The 18,596-nt window shown below is 50.2% G+C and overlaps 1 protein-coding gene across 2 annotated transcripts; it reads left to right on the top strand.

Moving 5' to 3' along the window:
* The first annotated feature begins 2,460 nt into the window (after window positions 1–2,460).
* Window positions 2,461–18,361, top strand: MFSD13A (major facilitator superfamily domain containing 13A). Of its 2 annotated transcripts, none has more exons than XM_003408965.4 (10): window positions 2,461–2,867; window positions 4,835–4,899; window positions 11,301–11,544; window positions 11,959–12,041; window positions 12,631–13,083; window positions 13,237–13,360; window positions 14,073–14,169; window positions 14,719–14,890; window positions 14,967–15,160; window positions 16,695–18,361. In XM_003408965.4, the coding sequence occupies exons 3-10, from the start codon at window positions 11,377–11,379 to the stop codon at window positions 16,955–16,957; spliced, it is 1,554 nt and encodes a 517-aa protein (XP_003409013.1). In that variant the 5' UTR covers window positions 2,461–2,867; window positions 4,835–4,899; window positions 11,301–11,376; the 3' UTR covers window positions 16,958–18,361. The 2 variants fall into 2 exon arrangements, with proteins under 2 accessions (XP_003409013.1, XP_064125448.1); XM_064269378.1 differs by having other exon boundaries at window positions 2,461–2,921.
* Window positions 18,362–18,596: the final 235 nt, after the last annotated feature.

The raw sequence follows: 18,596 nt of genomic DNA, 5'->3' as shown, positions 1-18,596 counted from the left end.
GAATCCACCAGGCACTCCTTGGAAACTCCATGGGGCAGTTCTACACTGTCCTATAGGGTCGCTATGAGTTGGAATCGACTTGACGGCGGTTGGTTGGTGTATATATATAGAAAAATTTATCTCAAGGAAATGACTTATGCAGTTGTGGAGTCTGGCAAGTCCCAAATCCGTGGGTCGGGGTCAGGCTGCTGGACGCTTCTCCTGACTCATGTGGTTGCAGGGGCTGAAGAACCCAAAATCAGCAGGTCAGATGGTAGGCTGCTGGCTCAAATCCCAAGAACCAGAGGTCAGATGATGATGAGCCAGATGCAGGACTGAGAGCTAAGGAGAGCTTTGCTAGAACAACCATATATATTCGATGTCGGCCACACCTCAAGGAAATGCCCCTTATATCAGATCACAAAATGGAGGAATAATTACATGATACTGAGAGTCATGGCCTAACCAAGTTGACACATAATATTAACCATCATAGTAACCATGAGACATTAAGAGCAACATAGAGGGCCCAAAGTCTTTCCTGTTGAGTCACATCCAGTCTTGTCGCTTGATAGCCTTCCCTCATCCCCACACACCCTACTGGACATCTAGGGAAGGCTCAGTAAAGACTCAAGGTTTGTTTTGAAATAAAGGCACACGCTGGTCAGAGAGGGAAAGGCAGGCAGACACTTTTATGAAGTGCCTAGTGTGCCAGACTCCAAGCTGAACGCTGGGTTTTCTGCCCTCTATTTTTATGGTTATAGTCAGGAAAGCACAAATGGGTGTAAGGGGTAAGGAGGGGGGAAAAATGGTCAACTTCTTAGTTATCTAGTACTGCTATAGCAGAAATACCACAAGTGGATGGCTTTAACAAAAGGAAATTTATTTCTCACAGTTTAGGAGGCTAGAAGTCCGAATTCAGGGTGCTGGTTCTAGAGAAAGTTTTTCTCTCTCGGCTCTGGGGAAAGGTCCTTGTCTCTGGGTTTTGCTTCCTGGTTCCTTAGAGAGCTCCATGTGGCTTGGAATCTATCTTCCCCCATCTCTGCTTGCTCAATCTGCTCCTTTCATATCTTGTAAGAAACTGACTCAAGACACACCCTATACTAATCCTGCTCATTAACATAACAAAGACAACCCATTCCCAAATGGGATTATAACCACAGGCATAGAGGTTAGGATTTACAACACATATTTTGGGGGGACACAATTCAATCCATAACACCTTCCTTCTAGTTGTGAGGGCTTCCTGGAGCAGGAGGGATTTCAGCAATTGCTTCAAGTTTAAAAGAGAGAAGGTGTATGTGTGCGTGGTTTGGGAGTGGGGAAAAGAGAGCCTGAGGAGAAGGGGTTGGAGAGAAGGAGGGAGTCAGGCTGGTGGGGAGTTGGATGTTGGTGGCAAGGTTCACGGGGTACCTGGGGACTCCCAAGAACAGGTTTAACAGGATCTAGCCTCTGAACACTGAGGCTCCTCTGTTGGACCATTTGCTGTGGGTCAATGGAGTCGTTTGCCAGGTACAGCGAGGGTTGTGGGGTAGGGAAGTTGCAGAGAGCTTGATGACAACAATCAACAAAGGAATAAAGGTCAACAGTTCACAAAATTCTTACACCCTTGTTTCTTAGTTAAGGCCTGTGGAGCATAGAAACAGAACCACAACAAGCTTAGTAAAGAAGTGGTAGAACTAGAGGATTGAGTCCCAGATCCCCCAGAATACAAAGGCCATGTTCCTTGCCCTTTATGCCCAGGCAGGGAAACTAAGCAGGTTTGGAGTGTGTACCTAGAAAACCTATCCAGGGTGGCGGATTTACAAGCCGGTTGGGGGAAAAACCTGGAGCATCCTTCACAGAGCAGGCGAGGCAAAACAAAACTTGACTTTGATGGTCAGGGCAGAAATAAGTGTGGCAGACATGGAAGAGGAAAGACCCCTCTTCTTGGAGTCAGAAGACCTGGGTTCCAGCTTGACTGGACCTCTTGCTGTGTGAAAGTCATTGAATCTCTCTGAACCTGTTTCCTCTTCTGTAAAGTGGAGATAATAGCACCTAGCTCCCAGGGATGATGTGAGAAGTCAACAAGAAAATGCCCTTAGAGTGCTTATTAACAACAGTACAGGGCACACAGTAAGAGCTCCATATTCCTTATATAAATATAAGGAGCCCTAGTAGTGCAGTGGTTAAGTGCTGGGTTGCTAACTGAAAGGTTGGTAGTTCGAACCACCAGCGGTTCCACAGGAGAAAGATAAGGCAGTCTGGAGACCCTATGGGGCAGTTCTACTCTGTCCTATAGGGTCCCTACGAGTAAGGACTCCTCAGCAACTGGTTATTACTCATATGAAGAGGCTGGGCTGCGTGGTTGCTCTTTCAAGTCTGGCTCCTGTGACCCCTTACTCCCCCAACCCTGGTTGCTGTGCTCTGAGCCCTGCTGCCCACCCTTGAGGGGCTCACAATCCAGCATTAGAGACTCCCAGATCATGGTGCTACCACCTCCATATCTGCGTCAGCTGTGCACCCAATCATACCACAAGGCTTGAGGCAAGTGTTGAGCTGTCTTCATTCTCTGAAAGACGGTTAATTTGAACGGAAATGACATTAAGCCTTCCTGGAGGTGAATAAAGAGTGCGAGCCGATCGGGAATTCAGGCAGACTGTCTCCTTCACGCTAGTGTTTACTTTCTCTTTTGGACCCTAAGGGCAGGCGCCCATGACAAAGATGGCGGCGGCCGGTTCAGGCGCGGTCACCTGCCCGAGCTGCAGTCCTGGAAGCTGCGGAAAGCCATTCGCTGAGCGGGGACTGAGGGAGAGGCTGGGGAAGAGGCTACGGGCTTCGCGCAGGCGTACTGGCTCGCACCTGGCTCCCGGCAGCAGCTGGATTCCACTACGCCTGCGATGACTGCGGTGAGAGCTGGCTTGAGGCTGGGACTCGGGAGGCTGGAGCGTGCAGGACTGGGGGTCAGTCAGACCCAAACGATAGGCCCCAGGGGACGGGAGTGCGCTCAGCTCCGGGAGTCCTGGGGGATGTCTCCGGGGGTTCCCGAGGTGATCAGGTTGTGGGTTGGAAGAGCCCTTGGATCAGACTGAGAGAAGCTTGGGCTTAAGGGGCGAGGGTGGAATCCTTGCCGAAAGAGGTTCCTGGGGGTCGGGGGTCGTGGATGCAGTGGGTAAGGCCGGGACCCAAGCATTAACATAATGGGTCTTGGCCCCCGTGGCATAGTAGAACCACTTGGGGAGCTTCGGGAAAAAAAAAAAAAAAGTGGATGTTGGACCCTACCCCGAGAGATTTCGGTTTAATTTGTCTGCGGTGGGGCCAGGACTTCGGTATTATTGAACAGCTCTACAGGTGATTTTAATGTGCAACCAGGATGGGGAACCACTACACTTGTTTCAGTGCCAGCTATTGAGTAGAGCTTCTGGACTGATCGAAACTCCTCAGTGATTTGGGAGGGGCGCGTGATTCTGAAGTAGAGCTGCTGACCTTTCCACCGTTTTCGTAGTGAAGTGTGGGGGAGGGGAAGGGAGAGAAAGTGCACTCCCTCATAGGGTGAAAGTTCATTTCCAGCCTGAGGAGCAGAATGGGTCCACTAGTATTTGGGGATAGAGGGTGAGGCCCACCCCCCAGCAGCCCGTGTAAAGGCTCGACCCTGCCATGGGGAGGCTGGTCAGGAAACAGCTCTGGAGTGTGAAAAAGGAAACACCGCAAACAATTCAGAGGTCAGCTACTTGAGAAAAGGACACGCCTAAAGTTTGCATAGGGTACTGTACTTTTTCACTTTCATTCGTTCATTTGATACCCCTGTGGATAGGCAGGCAATGGAATTGTTTTCAGGTGTTGTAATGAATTCACGTATGTAGTTAGTGATAATGTTCAGACCTGACTGAGGGCTCCCAACCCCAAATCACATGCTTATTAGCCATTTTTTCCCTTTGCACTAACGGTGTTGTAGGGGAAAAACATTACAAAGTTTAGTAAAGCAAAAAGGAAGTTTTATTGGGCATACATAAGCAGACAAGCATGATGCCAGAGCTAATGTCTGCCTGAATCCAAGGAAATATTACAGAGTAAGCAAGAATGGGAAAATGGGCAAGCATGCTGCCACAGCCATGGCTGCCCGAGTCCAGAGAATATTACGCAATAAACAAAAATGGGAAAACCGACAAGCATGCTGCCACAGACATGTCTGTCCAAGTCCAGAGAATATTACAGAATAGGCAAGAATGGGAAAATGGACGAGCACATTTCACAGCCATGTCTGCCCAAGTCCAAGGAAAGTTATAGATTCATCAGTAAATATTAACATTACAAATGGGCAAAACCATTGAAAGCTTCACCTTTTCACAGATTGGGTAGAAACTGTGACCCTACATTTTGAATTGTCTTTCTTAACGATCATTGGTACAGGTTTCAGTAACCTACAGTCGGGAGGGTCTTCATTGGTCCAACAAATTTCTATTATAGAAAAAGATAAGAGTGGAAAGTCTTTTGTGTTCTGGCTATATGAAAAGTTCTCTAAAAGATATTTTCCAAGATTATTCTACCGTCTTTATCTCAGGGCACAGTTAATGTGTCCTTGTGAGTGTGAGCCCAGCTCCAGCTGGGTCACATTCTCTATGCTCAAGGATAGGGAATAATGACTCCAATATTACTTCCTAGATCAACAGCTTCTGTAGTCTTTGCTTCTTCTGAAGGGAATCCGGAGCCAAACATCCACTCTCCTTCCTATGCCCCTCACTCCCGGGTCAGTCTGGCATTCTTTGTTTCCTTCATCAAACCCATCAATCTTCCCACAGCCCCACATCCACCACAGGTTGGTTCAGAACTCAGGAAGATGTTATTTTCATCCCTTTCCAATTCCTTTATTTCTCAGGACCTGAGGGGATGAAGGAAACCCTGGAGGCGTAGTGGTTAAGTGCTGTGGCTGCTAACCAAGAGGTCAGTAGTTCGAATTCACCGGGTGCTCCCTGGAAATTCTATGGGGCAGTTCTACTTTGTCCTTTAGGGTTGGTATCCATGGTAGTAGGTTTGGTTTGGTTTTTGAGGGATGAAGCAGGGAGAGTTTTCACACTATGACCATTCCAAACACAGATCTGATTCTGTCACTTCCCCACCCTCAGGGGCCCTCCCCATCCACTGCCCTCAGTGCTGGGCACATGCTAAAAGCTTAATAAGTGGTACTTTTTGTTATTATCAATATTCCTCTTTATACACCTGTTGTAGGGAGCTCCGGTGGTGCAGTGATTAAAGCGCTAGGCTGCTAACCAAAGGCTGGTGCTTCGAACCCACCAGCCACTCTGGGGGAGGAAAATGTGGCAGCCTGCTTCCGTAAAGATGTGTAGCTTTGGGAATCCTATGTGGCAATTCTCCTCTGTCATATAGGGCTGCTATGAGTTGGAATCTATGAGTTGGATTTGTTTTTTGGTACACCTGTTCCCTTGTCTTTACATGTTTTACTCAGTGAAACACATCAAAGCTCCCCAAGAAGAGTCCTGGAGGGGGCTCTGGTTACCTGCCTCTTTCCCTCTGACCACCACAGCCAAGTAGAGCACAGAGCTAGAGGTGCATGGGATCTGGGGATGATGATTTACCTGTGGCCACAGCTGCTTTTCATACAGACGGATGCCCATCTTGGCCTTTTAGGGGGAATCCAATCCCCTTGTCTATCACTGTATGGTGATGAGCCTGGTTGGGGAGGAGACAGACATAGGGCAGGCCTGCCTTTAAGGAGCTTGTGGTCTGGAGGAGGGATAAGGGAAGTGTTTGATGCCAGGTACGGCATGGACAAAGATGTGGAGATGGCATTTAAAAATTTTTGAGGACTGGCAGATGAGAGGGGCTAAGATATCTCAGGAGTGAGAGGCATTGATTTTGAGTTCTGAAAAGAAAATTTCAATCATAGATTTGGCAGACGGAGGACATTGACTGAAATAAAGATAACGAAACCAAGCTTCAGAGGCATGAGATTAATACTAGCTACTGTTAATGGAGGGTCTTCTATGTGCCAGGCACTGTGCTGGGTGCTTTTTATACATTTTGCATTTCAGCCCTATAGCAACACTAAGGTTGGCGTTGTCATCCCCACTTTGCAGATGAGGAGACTGAGGCCCAGAGAAGGGGAGTGACTGGCTGAAGGCCACACAGCTGGGACCATACCAGAGGAGGTGGGGTGAAGGAGGGGGTGTGCATAAGCTGTGAGGGCCAGCATGTAGGCTCTCCCACAAACTGTCAAGGGGTGGGTGGGGTTGGTTGCAGGTTACAGGATAGCTCACCAGGTTATGCAACTGGGCTGCAGCTGTCTTCCCTCAGAGAGGCAGAGCTGTTGTTCTCTGCTGGGGTGGATTGGGGTGGGAAAGGCTGTTTCCTGGTGGAGGGGAGAAATGTGGAAGAGAAACTGCTAGAGTGACCTTGTACCCCCACCCCCAGCTCCTTCTTTAAGGTGGCGGTTCACCTGGACAGGCTCCATTGCCTCAAGCTCACATTTGTGGTAGGAGTTTGTCTCTGGTGTTTTCCAAACATTGCAGATGGTACCTACACCTTGCATACCCCTGTTCTGCCCCTTCTCTTTTCTCAAAGTCCCTTACCAGGGGGATGGGCCTGGCTGCAGGATATTCCCTTGCTCCTACCCCGATATGTTATAGGTGATCCCAAGAAAAAGCCAATTTCTGAGCCTCTTCCATGTGCCTGGCACTGCTCTGGGCTTCCTAGACAGCAGTTCTCCCTGCACCCCTATAAAGATAGGCATTTTTTAATCCCCATTTCACAGGTGAGAAAACCAAGGGTAAGGCAGCTTAAGTGACTTGCCTAAGGTTATATACTCGTAGTAGAAAGTGCAGTTGGGATTTGAACCCAGGCCCTTCTAATGGCAAAAGTCATACCCTTTCCATCTCATCATCCTTTGAGGTTTTCTTCTACCTTTGCCCCCGTGCAGGGAGCCAAGTGATGGTGACTGGGGACCTTTTGTCCAGGGTTTGCCTTCTCCAACTCCCAGGGCAGGCCACTGGGTGTCTAGGTACCAGTCAGGGAGGCTTTGGAGTTGAGGCAGGGGGAGTTCTGAAAGGACCTGGCAGAACTAGAGAAAATGACCTGGGTTAAGAACAGTAATGGAGGTGTGGGTTGTGTCTGACAGCCCCAGAGCATCTTTAGATGTTACCTCATTTAATCCCCACTTCATCACTGTGTGGTGGGTATTGAGGCCCTCTCCATTTTATGGAAGTCATGAGAAGTTCAATAATAATGATTGCTAAGGTTTACTGAGTGCTTATCACCCTTACTGGACTAAGTGCTTTAGAGTATTTTCTCATTGACTGCTAACAACAACCTTATGAAGTAGTTAGGGTTATCAGCCTCATAAACTAAGAAACTGAGGCACAGAAAGGTTAATTACCTCAGGTCATATAGCTAGTAAATGGTAAAGTCAGGACTTCTGAGACCTCCAGTTGTATCTTCTTCCCACTGCAGTGCTTAGAAAAACAGGGCCAAGGAAGCTTTTAGGGTGATTGATATGTTCATTATCTCAATTGTGATTGTTTCACAGATGCATAAATATATTAAAACTTACTGGACTGTTCACTTTCAATATGTGCGGTTTATTGTATGGCAATTATACCTCAGTAAAGCTCTGGGGGAAAGAAAAGAAGAAAAACATTTCCTACTGAACGTTCCTTCAGGAATTCAAGGGCTCCAGAGAGAGGCAATCTGGCCATCCTCTTGCCTGGGGGGATTCTCACAGACTCAGTGGGTTGGTTTCAGGTGGTTTTGGCCAGCTTCTCCTTGCCTTCTGCCACCCCGTAGGCATAGACTGGCACAAGGTTGGCACAGGGTGGGTGCATATGAATCTCTTGAATGAATTACCACAGAGACACTAGTGAGAGTCCCTCTTTATCCCTCCCCTCAGAGCCTCTTTCTCTGCCAGTCAGTCACTCTGCAATGTGATGGATGGCTTTAATATGGCCTTTCTCACAGTGGTCTAATAACTCCCACTAAATGTCTGGATGGGGCTATGCAAACGAGGTGCTTGTGGCCAATCAAGGGGATTGGATAGCTTGCTAATAATGCAGATAAGGTGCATGGTACCCTTGGCGTGGGGCCATGCAAATAAGGTACATGGAACCCTAACGAGAAAATTGGTCAGTTTTGCCATCCCACTAGGCTTAAAATGAGGCATCCCAGAAGTAGAAAGGGGGGAACCTCACTACCACCAAGAAAGAAGAGCTAGGAGTGAAGTGTGCCCTTTGGACCTGGGATCCCTGTGCTGAGAACCTCCTAGACGCAGGAGTCAGAGCTGTAACCCTGAGACAGCAAGAAGCAGCAGCAGAGAAACACTGGCAGCAAAGGCAGCAGAACCAGGAGACTGGCAGGAGATGGCATGGTGGGCTTCCTGGCCCATGGAGCAAGAGAGCTGAATGCTTTTGGGCCTTCAGGCAGAAGCCTTCCTGGTGGAGTAGGGTGCCTCTGGGCACTTATTGGTGAAGCTAAAGAGCTTTGTAACACTTCCCTGAGCAGGACAGAGGCGAGGCCCATTTGAGGGGCCTATGGCCAGGGCAAGGCCTGCCTGTGGGCACGGCCGAGAAGCTGTGCTGAAGTTCTGAAGAACTGTATCCTGAATTGTAACCTATTACTTCCCTAATAAAACATATAAATGTGACCATTGTCTGTGAGTTCTGTGTGGCCATTGCAACAAATGATCAAACCTAACAGAGAAATAGAGAGTGCCGGATGGCTGATGTCAGAATTGGTAAAAAGGTTGGAGGGTAGAGGTATGTCTGACCTCCACATCATAGCAATTAACTTTGGGCTGTTGATGCTGATGATTCCTACCCCCTGGAGGGCTGATGCTGCCACCACGCTATTTTTTATACTCCCACAGCAAAAGTGGTCAAGTGCAGCCCATTTTGTCTGTGACAGAGGTAGAAGATGAAGCCATAAGCCCTGCTTTGAAAATCCCACAGTCAGTTTGGGGTGGCAAGAACCAGGAGTGTCAGCCGTACAGACAGAGCAAATGGTGTATAGGGGCAGGAGGAATCAGTGAAGGTCTGAGGATTCGCAGAAGGTTTCCTGGACACAGTGGTGGCTCCTGAAAAGTGGGAGAGATCGAGACAAGGAGATGGGAGAGTGCTTCTGGTGGGAGGAACCAGCAAGAATAAAGGTCTGGCCAGGGAAGAGGGTGGCTTGAAGATCTGGGGAGGCCGGGCTGGACAGACTGGGTGTGGCCAGATTCTGCAGAGGCCCTTGGAGGCTGGGAGAGGAGAGTGGTGAGGCCTTGGCTTGCAGAGCATCGGGAGCTATGGTGGGTCATGGGACGAGGACAGGTGCTATGGAGCTGCAGCCACTGCTGTTGGACTGGGGCCGAGGGTGGCTTTCCAAGGTGTAACCCTGGTAGGAAACAAGTTTTGGCTCTGTGTGTGCTCATAAGTGTGAATTTGGATGAGCCTGGGGGCAGGCTTGGGATAGGAGCCCTAGGGATCTCTGAAGATCAGCCCCAATGGTACATATTAGTCTTCTAGGGGTGCCCACAAGTACAAAGTACCACAAAATGGTTGGCTTAAAAATGACAGCAGTCTGTTCTTTCACAATTCTGGAGGCTAGACATCTGAACTCAAGGTTTTTGCAGGGCCATGCTCCCTCTGAAGGTTCTAGGGAAGAATCTTCCCTTGCCTCTTCCTAGCTTCTGGTTGTTGCCAGCAGTCCTTGGCATACCTTGGCTTGTAGCCGTAATACCTTAATTTCTGCTGCCTTCTTCACGTGGCTGTTTTCCCTTTGCATGTGTTAGTCTCTGTGTCCAAAATTTCCTCTTCTTTTAAGGATACTGGTCATTGGATTAGGGCCCAGCCTAATCCAGCATGACCTCGTCTTAACTTGGTTATATCTTCAAAGACCCGATTTCCAAATAAAGTCACATTTGCAGGTACTGGGCTTAGAACTTATACATACCTTTTGGGGGGGCTCATTTCAACCCACCGCAGGGTAGTTGAGGGAAGGAAGCCCCCACAGCTTCCCTCTGGGGGGTCAGACAAGCACACATGGGAATTATTTTTCTGAAAAAAGAACAACAGCTTCGAGCTTAAAAAAAAGACAGATAGACTTAATGCCCCACTGCTTAAAGTGTGTTCATGGACCATCACCTGGGAGTCTGTTAGAAATCCCCTGACTGATTGAGTCAGAACCTGCATTTAAACGATGTCCCCAGGTGGCCTGTAAGTACATTACAGTTTGAGAGGTGCTGTTCTAATAGTCTGACTTGTATTTCCTTCCCCACCTGTGGTCAGTCTAGCCTGCAGGTCTTTGTGCACAAGTCACCTGGTTAGGAGCCAGCCACCCACACTGTCCTTTGTTCTCTTCTCTTCATGTAGCATGTCCTCATGTTTCTCACTCCGTGCGTTGTTGTTGCCCATGTTCAGGCCCTTGCTCAGCCACCCTGGAGAGTGTTGAGCTTGCTGAGCCGGTCCCTTTGTTGTGCTCTTGGGCCATGTCCAGCTTTTTGCTGTTTATAAATGTTGCTGTCATGGACATCTCTACACATTTCTTTGGGAGTTAGTTCCTTAAGGTGGAATGTGGGAATCAGAGCACGAGCAGTTGTGGACTCATCACATTTTGCCAGATCAGGAAGCTGACATCCTACTCAATTTCCCCATTCTCCCCAACGGAGATAGGACCCTCCCTATTTGACAGGTCCAGTGGCAGAACAGGCTTTGGAGCCACACAGGCCTGGGCTCAAATCTAATACTTTTTTTTTTTTTTTGGCTATAGGACATTGGGGAAGTCACCTAACATCTCTGAGCTTGGGGTTCTCATATGGAGTCATAGTAGTGCTACAGACTTTGTAGGATTTTTGTAAAGATAATAGTGACACTACCCACATCCATTTACTGAATATTTACTGTGAGTTACTCATTTAATCCTTATGGTTTGTCTGCAGAGTAGCCATAATCACCCCCTTTTGCCATGTGCAGAAGAGGAAACTGAAGCTGGATGAAGTAGCTTGCCAATGTTATGCTGTAAGGACATTGTGTGCTCAATCCCAGGGCTGTCATATCCAGAATGTTAAGTCCTATAGTACGGATGGAATAAGATAATGAACATCCAGCCCTTGGCTCCTGGCCTGGCTCAACAGTTGCTGGGTTCCTGCCTTCTCTTTCCATGGGCTTTATCAGTTTTTCTGGGTTACTCCCAGAGTACAGGTATCTAGCTCAGCATTGTTTCAGCAGTACTTCACTGATGATTTTCCAACTTCGTTTTCTGTGCAGACACTCTCAGTGGAAGGCAGTTCTTCAATGACTCAAGGGTAAGGAACAGAACTGGCTCTGATCCCTGTTCCTAACTGGCTCCTTCTTCCCCAGGGATGGGGATGGCGAGACTGCCCTTGGCCATGAGCGTTCATCACTGCTTCTGGGGCTGAGGCTGGGGCTGGTGGCCATGGGGCTGGCCCGGCCCCAGGCCTGGTTGTTGCGCCTGCCTACAGCTGTGGTCTACGGCTCCCTAGCCCTCTTCATCTCCGTCCTGCACAATGTGTTCCTGCTCTACTATGTGGACACCTTTGTGTCAGTGTACAAGATCAACAAAGCAGCCTTCTGGGTCGGAGAGGTAGGGCCAGCACTGGGTGGGCAGCCTGGGCAAGAGCCTAGAGGATGCACCGGCTGCTGGGCAAATCGCAGGTGCTGAGTCCTGCCCAGGTGGGGGCAGAGGGCAGGCCAGGTTGTCCATGAGACTCAGCAAGAAAGATGGAGGTGGAGGCCTGGGTGACTTCTCCTCAGTAAGGATTAGACCAGCTTTGAACCCAGCACTGCATATGATGTAAAATATACTCTATTACTATTTTATCAGCTGGGCCCTGGCTGGGTTCAATGGGAGCAGTGGCTGGTAGAGTGGGTTTTAGCAGAGGGACTGACATGAGAAAAGGTTTTCAGACAGGAAAGTGGGGGTCATCTTTGAGGGGTGGTGAGCAGGCTGGGGAGGAGGCTGCCTGGAGCTCACTTGCTACCTCCCCTCGGCCTGCAGACGGTGTTTCTCCTCTGGAACAGCCTCAACGACCCACTCTTCGGCTGGCTCAGTGATCGCCAATTCCTCAGCTCCCAGCCCTGGTTTGTGCTTGGGGATGGCTTATCAGTCCTGTCCCATCCAACCCCCTCCCCTGGGCTGGAGGACCCCTGCCCATGTTTGGGGGTGGGGGCGAAAGGGGTACTGTTTTCAGCTGTGGATGCCCCCTGCCCTCCTGGGGCTCAGGGCAGGCTCTATCCAGGTTGTAGAAATGGCCTTGACTAACCCTTGCCTTGGTTACCTGGGGGGAGAGATTTACTCCAGCTTGGCTTGTCGGGCCCCTCAGGACTGAAATGTCTGTCCCCAACCACCCTCTGCTGCTTCTGTCAGATCCCATTAACCTCATCCCTGCTTCAGTCCCATCACTGCTCGAGCCCTGAGAAGTGGGTATCCTACCACCCTTTGACCATTAGCACTGGCAGGCTGTAGGGGAGGAGATTGGGGCAGAGGAGGGGGTGTACCCACTGGGAATTGTGCTTCCTAGATTGGAGGCTAGTGTCTCGGTTTGCAGTGGGGCCACCCTGATGTGAGTGCCACATCTGGGCTGCCATCACTCCTCTGAGACATGGAAGGGGGAACTGGGGCCTGCCAAGGCTGAGGGGCACCTCCCGATAACCCTCCTCTCCCTGGCAGGTCAGGCACTGGGCTTTCCTCTAGGGCTGTGGTGCTGACACGGGTGCAGGCACTGGGCTGGCATGGGCCGCTGCTGGCACTGTCATTCCTGGCATTCTGGGTGCCCTGGGCCCCAGCTGGCCTGCAGTTCTTGCTGTGCCTGTGCCTCTATGATGGCTTCCTGACGCTTGTGGACCTGCACCATCATGCCTTGTTGGCTGACCTGGCCCTTTCAGCTCACGACCGCACCCACCTCAACTTCTACTGCTCTCTCTTCAGTGCCGCTGGCTCCCTCTCTGTCTTTGCCTCCTACGCCTTCTGGAACAAGGAGGACTTCTCCTCCTTCCGTGCCTTCTGTGTGGCACTGGCCGCTGGCTCTGGGCTGGGCTTTGTGGGGGCCACGCGGCTGCTGAGGAGGCGAGTTGAGGCGGCTGGCAGGGAGCCAGGTTGTCCAGCCCTGGCTGTGGATGGCGGGTGAGTGACCAGCCCAGGCTCTGCAGGTTCTTGCCAGCACTCTTCTGAGTCTGACTTCTTCGCTGGGTCCCCTGGCTGATGGTGGCTGTCCGAGAGTGGGAGAATGGCTCTGGCTCAGCCCCAGGCAGCTCTCAACTCCCCTCTGCCCTATAGCCTGTGTGGAGAGGAACTGCTTGTGGGCGGCAAGGAAGCAGGCAGCATCACCTTGGGCCAATACCTCCGTCAGCTGGCACACCACCGGAACTTCCTGTGGTTCGTGGGCATGGACCTGGTACAGGTATGGGGAGCAGACCCCAGGACAGCTGGGGTATGCCTAACTCAAGGGGGCAGGTTCCTGTGGCACCAGCTGACAAGCCTGAATTCTAGGTCCAGTGAGGGAGAGAGAATGGCAACTGCCCAGAGCTGGGCAATCAATTCTGGGTCTCGCGTGAGGACTACCAAGTCATTCAATGACAGAAACACGGTGGGGTGGGGCGGGGGGGAGGGAGCAATTGGGAGACCTGGATTCTAGCACCATCTGAGCTCCTAACTGCCTGTGTGGTCTGAGGCAGGTCTCTGGCTGTCTGGGCAGCCTTCCTCACTTATATAGTAAGGATATGAGAGTGATGCCTTGTCTGGGGACTCTATCTTTCTAAAAACCTAAGTGCCACACCTAAAACACATGGGATATTTAAGATATGCAAATTTAGAAATAGATTGTTGTCACTAAATTATTTTATTAAGGTATTTTTAATTAAAAAGAAAAACCTTAATTTAATTACTATTTTTTAATTCCTGCTAGCTTTTAGCAAAAGTAGATGAAAAAGCAGGGGTTTTAAGTTTTGTTCTGGCATGTTCCATGTTTAGGGACGTGGCGCTAAGGATCTGTTCTCCCTCTTGCTGCTCTGAGGACCAAGGGATGCATGCTTCCCTTTTGGCTTTTGGTGCTGGTTCCGGGCTCCCCCCGCCAGCCCCCCAGCACCCTCCTCACTGCCCTTATTGGGTTGCAGGTCTTTCACTGCCACTTCAACAGCAACTTCTTCCCCCTCTTCCTGGAGCACCTGTTGTCTGACCACATCTCCCTATCCATGGGCTCCTTCCTGTTGGGTGAGTGGGTGTCTTGGATGGAATGGAAGGACAGAGGCTTGTACCCCAGAGCCCCTAGCCCAGCTGCAGGCATGGCCACCTTACCAGTGGGGGCCCTAGGTGTCGGGGGGGGGATGACTGCTGTGGGGGTTGCACCTCCAGCCCCCAGCTCTGTTTTCCAGAGGAAGGGGTGGGGGCCCACTGCAGCGGTGGTAGGGGTGGGGGTGTTGGCCTTTGGTGATGGTGCCACCCAGAGGTGATGAGGTGCAGTACTGGTTAACAGCAAGAGCTATCTATTAGGCCTGGGTGCATCTGAACTGTTTTTCCCTCTGTGGCCTTGGGCATGGTATTTCATCTTTTTGGGCCTCTAGGTCTCATGAGTAAAGTAGGGATGATAGAGTACTTACATTAAAGAATTGTGAGGATTAAATAAAAGAATGCTTGGTAAGCTCTTAGCACAGACCCTGGCACATCCTTAGTGTCCAGTATGTGCAAACCGTGATTCTGATTGTTAAAATATTGATAAGCTGTGGCAGTGCCACCTGACAAGGCTGGGCCCTTTCTACCCAGGCATCTCCTACGTCGCTCCCCATCTCAACAACCTCTACTTCCTGCCCCTGTGCCGGCGCTGGGGTGTCTACGCTGTGGTACGGGGTCTCTTCCTGCTCAAGTTGGGCCTTAGCCTACTCATGCTGTTGGCTGGCCCTGACTGCCCCAGCCTGCTCTGCCTCTTCATTGCCAGGTATGCCCTGCCCTCTCTCACCCCTACACATCTGTCCCACCCCCTCACTCTTGCCCCCTCTTCTCTCCACCGGCAGTAACCGTGTCTTCACTGAGGGCACCTGTAAGCTGCTGACCTTGGTGGTCACTGACCTGGTAGACGAGGACCTGGTGCTGAACCAACGCAAGCAGGCAGCCTCGGCACTCCTCTTTGGCATGGTTGCCCTGGTGACCAAACCAGGCCAGACCTTTGCCCCACTGCTAGGCACCTGGCTGCTCTGTTTCTATACAGGTGAGGCCCGGGGGTTGGCAAGGGGCTCTCGGGGCTCCAGGGGCACAGTTTACCTGGAGTACCAGCTGACAAGCCTGAACTCTACGTCCAGTGAGGGAGAGAGAATGGCAACTGCCTGACAGAGGCTGGGCCTGGGATGCCCAGGACTAATACCCCTTTTCTGTTCCTTTCCACATGGGTAGCGGGTTCTTCCATTCTTTCAATTGTTCATTCATTCAACAAGTATGTATAAAATACCTTCTCTGTGCCAGGTGCGGCTTTAGGTGCTATGGAAATAACAATGAGACAGACAAGGTCTTTGCTATCATGGAGCTTATATATCTAGTTGGGGAAAAGAAGGTAATAAATAGCCAAACAGAAAAGATGTCAGGTAGCGATAAGTGCTATGATAAAGAATAGACAGGAAGACGTGAGACAGTATGACTGAGTGTGGTCAGGGAAGGCCTCTCCAAGGAAGTAATGCTCAAGATGTGAACTGAGTGGCAAAGAGTTGGTCTCAAAAAGATCTCAGGGAACCCAAGATGGTGGGAACAGCAAGTGTAAAGGCCCAAGATATCAGGAGTGGTTAGGAGATGAGTCTGGAGAAATGAAGAAGAGAGCTTTGCAGATCAAAGCAGGGTTTAGATTTTATCCTCGGTGTGAGGACACTGTTGGGAGAGTTTTAAGCAGGGAGTGGCATAGTCTGGGTTACATTTTTTTTTTTAACATATATATATATAATTTTATTTGTTGTTTAGAATATACACAGCAAAACACACCAACTCAAGTTTCTGCATGTACCATTTAGTGACATTGATTACATTGAGTTGTGTAACCATTCTCACCTTCCTTGTCTGAGTTGTTCCTCACCTTTAATATAAATTCACTGCCCCCTAAGTTTCCTTTCTAATCTTTCGAGTTGCCCTTGTCAATTTGATTCCACATAGATCTTAAAAGAGCATAGTGTTCAAAGCAGATTTTTTTTTTACTAGTTGAGCTAAACTATTGTTTGGTTTTAAGAAAACTTCAAGGGATATTTTTGGTTTAAGGTTTAAAGATTATCTCAGGGCAGTGGTTTCAGGGGTTTATCCAGCATTCATGGCTTCAAGAGTCTGGTTTACATTTTAACACTCACCCAGGCTGCTGTGTGGAGAATGGATCATATGGAAGCCAGAGCAGGGAGAACATCACCAGGCTGTGGCAGAGGCAATGGAGGCTAGGGCCAGGGTGGTACAGGGGAGCTGGAAAGAAGTGGGTGGGTGTGGGATGTTTTGGAGTTGAGGGGAGGAGAAGGACTGGATGTTGTGGAATGATGAAGGAAATCAGAGAATCGAGGACGACTTTGAGGATTTTGGCCTAAGTTATTGGGTGGATGGAGGTGCCCGCCATTTCACTGAGAAGAAAGGTGGGTAGCAGACTTAAAGGAGGAAATCAAGAGTTGTGGCTTAGACATGTACCTGTGACATCTGAGATGTCCCATTCTGGACTTTGGAGAGGACCAGGGCTTGGAGGGAAGCTGGGCTGAACATGTACCTTCTGTTCTCTCTCATCCTAGGTCATGATCTCTTCCAGCAGGCCCCACTAGCCCCTGTGGGGAGTGCCCAGCCCTGGCCAGAGCCCCCAGCCCCACCCCCAGCGCAGGTCCCAATGCTCCGCCAGGGCTGCTTCTACCTGCTGGTGCTGGTGCCCATCACCTGTGCTCTGCTGCAGCTGTTCACCTGGTCCCAGTTCACACTGCATGGGAGATACCTGCATACGGTCAAAGTCCAGCGCCAAAACCTGTCACAGGCCCAAACCCTGGACGTTAAGACAGTGTGAGAAGTGGGCCAAGGCCACGTGGGGAGGACACTGCCCACAGCCCTGGGGAGGAGCCTTTTTTGCCAGCCTGGCGCCCTGCTCCTTCGCCTGCCTCAGGTGCAGCCTGGAGGACAGATGGCAGAGTGAGAGCCCCTGGGACTGAGCCAGGAGCATCACTGAGGTCTAAGTTCCTGCTTGGCTGATTAGCCCAGCTTGGGCAGGGCTGGGTGTATGTGCTCAGGGACATGTTTCCCCCCTTCCAGGGCAGGAGGAAAGAAAAGGACCAAGAAGGGATGGGGCTGCCCTGTGGTGCTCACGGGGTTGCTGTGGGATATGGAGGCCTGACCCACTGCCTGGCTGAGCCTGGCTGCCCTGTGGGCTCAGGATGCCCTTTTGATACTTCAACTACTCCCACTCACCCAGAGGAAGCTAACTGCAAGTCTCTCCCTACCCACCTCCAGTGGATTCTCAGAGGGTGCCCTGCTTTGGCTGTGCCTGAAGTAGCCCAGCCCCTTCTCCTGCTGCTGCAGGGTTCCCCCACCGTACCCCACCTCTGAAGAGGTTCATTTCAAACTGATTAAAGGCAGTCGTTTCTAGTCCTCAGGTTTGCTGTGTGTGTATGTAGTGGGATGGTGGGGAGAGGGGGTTGGGGCACAGGTCTTCTCAATAGAAACACCCTGAGAACATTTTTCCAAATCTAAGTGGTGGGCTAGCTGCCTCACTTACTGAGGAACCATTGAGAAAATGCAGATTGGTAGCTGCATGGGGACCTAGGAACAGAATGACTTCCAGGCCTGGTGCCAGGAGCCCCAGGGCAGTTCCCATGTGTCACTGCTGGACACCACAGTCATGGAAGAGGAGCTTCTAGGCCAGAGATTCTCAACCTTGGAATCACCTGGGAAGCTTTAAAAAATACTGATGTGTAAGTTCTACTCCCAAAGATCCTGCTTTATTATGTCTGGGGTATGGTCTGAACACTGGGATATTTAAAAACTCTGTAGGTGATTTTCCTGTTAGTGGGGATGGAGAACCAGTGCTCTAGGCAGCATTTCTCAGCTTTGGCACTAGTGACATTTGGGGCTGGTATTTCTTTGTTGTAGATATCAGTAGCGGTATCCCTGGCCTCTACTTTTAGCTGCCAGTATCCCCCACCCCTACCCCTGGTTGTGACAACCAAACATGTCTCAACATTGCCAAATGTGTCCTGAGGGGCAAAATTGATCCCTGTTGAGTGCCACTGCTGTAGGCCAGTGGTTTTTTGAGGGTCTGCTTAGTGGCTAACAATATAGGCTCTAGAGCTATACAGCCTGGGTCCAAATCCTAGCTTATTAATAAAGTGCAGAGCCTTGGAAAATAGCTTAATTTTTCTGTGGCTCTATACCTTCTAGGGTTACTGGATTAAATGGGTGCGCATTTGTAAAGTGCTTGGCAATTATTTTTCCCAAGTGTGGATTTAAAATGAAGAACTGGTTATCTGAGTGGGCCCTAGAAACTGCATTTTAATAAGGTCCCCAGATTCTCACACAACTTCAAAGCTTTCAGAACCTCTGACTTCAGAGATGTCATGCGCTGCTCCCATCACTCTGGGTGGAGTCTTACCCATGGGGTGGGGATCCTCACTTCCTGAACCTGGGCTTTAGAATGAACATATTCCGTGTGT

Source organism: Loxodonta africana, chromosome 16 (assembly GCF_030014295.1).
Source record: "Loxodonta africana isolate mLoxAfr1 chromosome 16, mLoxAfr1.hap2, whole genome shotgun sequence".
Taxonomy (NCBI): Eukaryota; Metazoa; Chordata; class Mammalia; order Proboscidea; family Elephantidae; genus Loxodonta; species Loxodonta africana.
This window is presented reverse-complemented; position numbering and strand designations above follow the sequence as displayed.

Coding starts and splice junctions, on each gene's coding strand:
- MFSD13A (XM_003408965.4), top strand. CDS start 11,377: ATGGGGCTGGCCCGGCCCCAGGCCTGGTTGTTGCGCCTGCCTACAGCT. Junction 12,042..12,630: donor TTCCTCAGCTCCCAGCCCTG/GTTTGTGCTTGG, acceptor TCTCCCTGGCAG/GTCAGGCACTGGGCTTTCCT. Junction 13,084..13,236: donor GCCCTGGCTGTGGATGGCGG/GTGAGTGACCAG, acceptor TCTGCCCTATAG/CCTGTGTGGAGAGGAACTGC.